The sequence below is a fragment of the Phoenix dactylifera genome, chromosome 6, assembly GCF_051530095.1.
Source record: "Phoenix dactylifera cultivar Ajwa chromosome 6, Ajwa_hap1_PhDact_Kaust_v1.1, whole genome shotgun sequence".
NCBI lineage: Eukaryota > Viridiplantae > Streptophyta > Magnoliopsida > Arecales > Arecaceae > Phoenix > Phoenix dactylifera.
Genome location: NC_143195.1, coordinates 31,072,539 through 31,079,089, shown reverse-complemented (window position 1 = coordinate 31,079,089; position 6,551 = coordinate 31,072,539). Strand labels below are relative to the sequence as shown.

Below are 6,551 nucleotides of genomic sequence, written 5' to 3'. Positions count from 1 at the left end.
TGATTGCATAAGGTAATGATTACATATGTGCTACTTTCTCTTGACAAGGGAACCGATGTTCATAAAACTTTCCACTTTCTTTTTTAGTGGAAAGCCAAAAAAATGGCAGCCTAAGTTTGGCTAGAGTGCTCGCAGATCTATTGAGAACCCGGATGGGATTCATAAAGATTTAAATAGGATCGGCGCAGACAACATCAATTAAAACAGTCCTTTAGGATTTATTAACTAAGCTAAAGTTGTCACCTTTCATGATTTGATCACTTCAGCATATCTTATCCTTGAAAATCTAGGCTTCTTTTACCTTTTATGTCGAACGCATTGCGCTGCTGGTAGCCAAAAGTTTTTTTTTTTTTTTTTCATTTTCTGGGGGAGGGTTGGGGGTGAGTCACTCGTTTCAATAGTTTTTTTTATTTATTTTATTTTATTTTATAATAGCTGCTCATCTTATTCTAGTATAGGGCAGCCAGCAAAATTAAGGGCTATAATTTGACACAAATGCAAGGGGGTGTTTCTGATGTAGCCAAAAAATCTTTTCGGAGTGCTGCGTAGCATAGAAAGCGGCCTAGTTTGCAATTCTGTTCGTCTTTCAATACACATGCATGATTTGAAAGGTATTACAGTCTCTCAGCATCAGATGAATGTCATATAGCAGAGGACTTCCATCCTTCTTCTATCACTGTTTGCGTATCCAGTCGATCATTATGTCCCGTCATTCTTGGCAGTATTATTCTAGTGTCAAACATGAGGGTTGCATCCTTTGGTGCACGGTGGAAGGGTCAGGCATACATTTCATGCGAGTCCTTCAGTGGAAGGGTTGCGTGTTCCAATTTTGAAAGATATATATTTTTTTAATCTCCAAGTGTTTGACACGGACTGTTCACAAAAAATTTGTCCTTATTTCGCTCCCACCATTCTTTAACAAAAAATAAAAAATAAAAAGAGCAAAGCAATTTGGTTGTCACTATATATGAAAAAGAACTCCAAACCTCTCCCTCCTCCATGTATGTTTTGCGAAGGGAAGGGGGGAGGTGGTAGATGACAAGAAATGATAGCTCCTAGTTACAAAATTTATAATTTTATAAGCTAAAGCTTGTCCCTTGCGTCTACATGGAGATTCTGATTCAGGTTTTGAATGATACATTTCTTGAAATCTGGACATGGCTAATTATAATGCAGGTGACTCCTCCCTTGTTTTCTTGCGAGTTGCGAATTTGGTTTCAGTCTACTAGGCGAAGCCCACATTAGCTCCACTAGCCTTGACGTTTGCTTTCTATTATATTATCATATAATGGATTCATTAGAGCCTGACGGTATGCCATATCTAAAACCATTGGAGGATAGAGCAAGAAGAACCATATCTACCAAATCATGCCATCTAGTGGCGTGACCAACAATATATTATCATGGTGGTCAGAAAATGACCATAACAGCCCATTTTTCTTCTAATAAATGTATGTATCCACAAGATACAAGCTGCCTTTCGTAGATGTGTTCACAAATTGTAGTTTATAATGACAAGAGTTACCACTTGCTTCATATATATATATACATATACATATATATATATATATATATATATATATATATATATATACATATACATATATATATATATATACATATACATATATATATATATATACATATACATATATATATATATATACATATACATATATATATATATATACATATACATATATATATATATATATATATATATATATATATATATATATAAAATTCTAATTAGAGGTTTTTGATCTGTTTATCTTAAGCATAGCGAAAGTATTATGGCCAAGCCCATTTTAATTCATTGAATGTTTTGAGAACAGGAACATAAGATCTTCACCAGCCAAGGAAAAGGAGAGGTGCTAATAAGCTTGTGTTTTGGACCTTAGAATATATATATATATATATATATATATATATATATATATATATATATATATATATATATATAATTCTAATTAGAGGTTTTTGATCTGTTTACCTTAAGCATAGCGAAAGTATTACGGCCAAGCCCATTTTAATTCATTGAATGTTTTGAGAACAGGAACATAAGATCTTCACCAGCCAAGGAAAAGGAGAGGTGCTAATAAGCTTATGTTTTGGACCTTAGAAAACTAGAGGCATCAACTGACTTCCGAAGTTTATCTTCTTTGGAATACTTGGAAATGAGCTCTTCGATCCACGTTGGAGAGCTTTGGACGTTTGTGCTTTGGGTTTCAAATCATCTTGAGTCGCCGGACCGAAAGGTTGGCTAAAGATAATGATTTTGTTGGGGGGGGGGGCAGCAAAGAATTGTTTCATCACCAATGTCATCATCGCTATTATCATCATGACTTTGAGTTTATCCTCCCTAAGTTGTTTGGATGGCTAAGTTGTTGCACATTTAAGCAAAGACTTGTATCGTTGATCAATCGATCGGTTGGCCAAAGAGTAGGGTTACGCTTACGTCAAGCGCTGCAGATTATGGCCACAAAATCCTGTTTAGTATGTACAAGTGCACAAATTTAGGTAGGAGAGCATTTTGTTTTGCCTAAGCCAGCTCATAGATTTCAAATTGCAAGCACAATTTGATGGAATTTTTGAAGATATATACTGGTTATTTGCCACCGATCAGGTTCTGAGATCTCTTCTATTAAAAGATGGGTGTCAACCAACTAAACTAACAACTATTAACACTAAATTTATCGGAAAGTATTAAAGTATCTTTTGATAATTTAGTTCTTTAATAGTTTAATTCCAATAAAGGACATAGAATGAGGTGCCTGTTATCTAAACTTCATAGAAGCAATCCCTTCTCATTCCTTTTATTTAAATGTGGCAGGAGCACTGATAAAACAACAGAAGACTCCCACAAGCAACCCCAAAGAATTAAGATTAGTGTCAATTAATCATGATTCAGGCCAACGCTACATCTTCTGGTTGATTTGCAAGGGTTGCACATTATATTACCAATTTTCATGTGGTAGAGAGCGGACTTGTTTGAACTGGGATAACAAGACAATTAAAAAATGGAACATCTATTAGCCCTAGACTTCCCCACTTTTTTTTCCACTTCTTTACCTGGCAGTTAAGGTATTCAACTTTCCCTCTTTTCTTCCCACTTTTTTATAGCAGAATATATAGAGGATTAGTAGGTAAACTTTGGCATCATCCTGTGCAATATTAGCGCAGCATGTTGGAAAACATTAACCTATCTCTTTTCAAAAGGCTGACTCACATCAAAATATAGAGTTTATATAATTACACATTGAAAATGCAAAAATTCTACAAATTACTTATGGGCTTGTTCTGCTTATTGAATAGCTTAAGAAGTCTACTCACAGACTATTAACTTTTATAAAAAAATATTATTCTTTTATTTTTTTTTTTCTTGCAAATTTTTTATAAATAATTTTTGTAAATTTTTTTTTCTAATAAAAATCAGATAGCTTTGTCTCCCTCTTTATAAAAAAAATAAATAAAAAAACTTTGGCATCATCCTCTACTTATGTATGCTTAACCATCCTTCATGTCTTTTATCAAGTGATCAGAATTTTCTAGACGTCATTCCTTGCCTACATTTCTTTTCTCAAGGGCCCCTCCTGTTTTACGTCAAACTATGGGCTGAAGGCCTTTCGCTATCCTAAGAGCCGTCGTCAACTGTGATCTCGCCATCCAATGGAATGATATAGGTAAAAATAATAACCTTTTTTTCTATAAGAGAAAAAAATAATAGCCTTTAGAGAGAGCGAGAGCGAGGGAGATTTCCACTGTTTAGTTGTACATGTTTTCAGCTAGTACCTCGCTTTCTAATGACATCTGATTGTTCTTCCAGATACCCTTTGATGCCAACTGCTAATCGTAATTGTGCTTATAATTAACGCTACCAGTACGTTGCTTACTTTTCACAGCAGAACCCTTAAAGACTAAACAAATCATTTTACTGACATGGTTTTAGAAGTCTTGCAGGAATTTATTATGGCCAGTCCGGGGGCTTTGACATAAAAAGGCTCAATCAATTTTCGAATACTGAAATTGAAATGTAGTTAAAAAAAATTCTTTTTTTTCGTATTTATACCAATTAAAAGATCACTTTGTTTTTCCTTTTTTTTCCTCTTCCCAGAAAGCATCCTTGTGCTGCTCCAAATGCTTGAAATGGCCAAAAAGCCTTATTCGGGCTGTCCTTTTGCGTAAAGCAAGAGCCGATCCACAATGTTGAAATGAGCATTATTGGAAGAAATAATTGGGAGTACCAAACATATATAAACCAATCATATAGAACCAAGGCATGTAACTTTCAAACAGCATCCAAGAAGTCCATTCGCTTTAAGCACTCACTATAGCTTTATATACCCATTTATTTTAATGAAATATGTAATTCCAAAAGCGAGAATATCGCATGGCATTAGAAATCAAAGTTTCTTAAAGCCCTTTCTTATACACATAATATACTCATAAACAAGATACGATGTCAAAAATTTATTAGTGGTACTCTACATAATTACTAGAAATCACTCAAAACAACCCATAAAACTTATTCATCCACCACTTAACATACCTTTAAATCTTGAAGCAACCACCCACCATCTGTATAGAGTCGCCTCTCTAATTCTACAGCCTTCCCTCAGGCTGGTTGGGAAGGCTCAAACTTTTTCTACTCAACACCTACACATAACCTTCTCTGTTTCCATGCAATTACTTACAAGATTGCACAAGCATTTGGATTTTCTTCTGCACTCTGGACATAGTAATGTGTGGTCAGATGAGGATTATAAGCTTTGTAGGCATTGACAAGATCGATCATCATCTGCTCGTGAGGGTCTTTCTTCTTTTCGCCCTCTTCCTTCTTAGCCTCTCCCTTCTTGGGTTCATCCTTCTTGGGCTCCTCCTTCTTGGGTTCCTCCTTCGGCTCCTCCTTCTTCTCCTTCTCAGGCTCCTTCGCAGGGCCGACCGAGAATATACGGGTCTGCCAGAATTTTCTGAGTTTGCTCACGACGTCGACCGGGTCGACGGCTCCTACCACTGTCAGTTTCTTCTCCTTCATGTTCATTGCAATGGAATCGACTCCTGTGAAAACAAAAGTAGGACAACATGTACTCTAGCTGCTTTCTTTTCCTTCTGTATGTGTGTGGTAGGAATCCATGATACTATTGGAGTAATTGTGAGTCAAAAGATGTGAGCAACCTAACAATTAACAATTATTAGTAAGAGAGGAGGGGGATATGATACCATGAAGGGTGGAGACAGCCTTGAGTGCCTTCTGTTTGTCCTTGTCATCATGCAAATCCAGTTGCACTACAATTTTCTGCAATGAAAACTTATAAATCAGAAGAAATTCTGGGATAATTTTCAAGAGTCGGCAATCATAGCAAAACTTGATCACCAGTGGAGGTGAGTAAAACAAAGGTCCCCTGGTTTCTGCTTACAGATCCATAAGAACAGAGTCCGGGAATATAACCCGGACAAAGAAAAAAATCGGGCAACAAACACAGCTCAGCAGTGAATAAGCTTCTGGTAAGTTATCGAATCAGGAAGAGAAGAAAAGTAAATAACAAACATGAAAAAGCTAAAATAGCAACAGCTAGCCCACAGAAACATAATCCTGCTTTCTGAAACATAAGGCTTTACCAAGATAAAACCATACCCAACGTTAATCATATTAAAAAAGAAAACTCTCTGAATAAAAAGAAGACCGAAGCATTTGAAAATTAAGAATCATTCTTCAGATCCCTGAAGTACGTGATGGTAAAATCTTGAGAATCCATAAAGAATCCATGCTTTTAGAATACCATCTCATTTGATAAAAAGAAGGAATCAGAGATAACAAAGACCGAACCTTCATCTCTCCAAACACCCAGACACCGCACAAACCAAAGGGCAGTAAGAGAGAGCGATAAATGGACGGAGAGAGCGACAGCTACTGTGGGAGAAAGGTAGGTATAGAGATGAACGAAGAAGTATTGGTAGTAGGAGGAGGAGAGGAGAGTTTGAAGGAAAGGTGGAGAAGGGTAGGAGGTTATTGAAGGGGTTCTGAGTGAGCGGTCTTCTACGGAAAAAGGAGGGAGAGCGTGAGGAGGAGGGTGGGAAGAGAGAGAGAGAGAGAGAGAGAGAGAGAGAGAGAGAGAGAGAGAGAAACGGGTGGCTGGCCGTGTACTGAATGCGGGCAAGAAATGGGAGATGGTCTCAGTCTCTTCTTATGTGTCAAGGAAGGTGAGGTGGTGAGGGTTGGATTCCATTTTTTTTTTTTTCTCGGCCCTTCCCTTGTCGTTGGCGTCGTGAGCCCCACCCCCCCGCGTCAGCAAAAATCCGAAGTTTCGACGCTATTTTTGCACGGCCTGCACCGCGCCTTCTCTGATCCGGGGCGGCCAAACACCTCATTAATATAACCAAGTACACATCACATATCAACCCTTGCGGGTTGGCTATTAGTGTATATTAAGAGATCTACTTTTGATATTCTTAGGTGCTCCTGTTTTTTTCTTGTTTCACTTTAACTTTTATTTGGTGGAGCACCTGCAAGAAGCTTATACTTACACTATAGTATCATAATGTGATCATCC

The 6,551-nt window shown here is 37.1% G+C and overlaps 1 protein-coding gene across 1 annotated transcript; it reads right to left on the bottom strand.

Moving 5' to 3' along the window:
• Window positions 1-4,409: 4,409 nt before the first annotated feature.
• On the bottom strand, window positions 4,410-6,339 carry LOC103716912 (heavy metal-associated isoprenylated plant protein 39). Its single transcript, XM_017845143.4, has 3 exons — window positions 5,828-6,339; window positions 5,221-5,296; window positions 4,410-5,058 (listed from the first exon to the last, which is right to left on the bottom strand). Exons 1-3 carry the CDS (start codon window positions 5,831-5,833, stop codon window positions 4,691-4,693), a joined length of 450 nt encoding a protein of 149 aa, XP_017700632.1. The 5' UTR covers window positions 5,834-6,339; the 3' UTR covers window positions 4,410-4,690.
• Between the last annotated feature and the right edge of the window lie 212 nt (window positions 6,340-6,551).

Coding starts and splice junctions, on each gene's coding strand:
- LOC103716912 (XM_017845143.4), bottom strand. Junction 5,059..5,220: donor GGCTGTCTCCACCCTTCATG/GTATCATATCCC, acceptor TTGTTTTCACAG/GAGTCGATTCCATTGCAATG.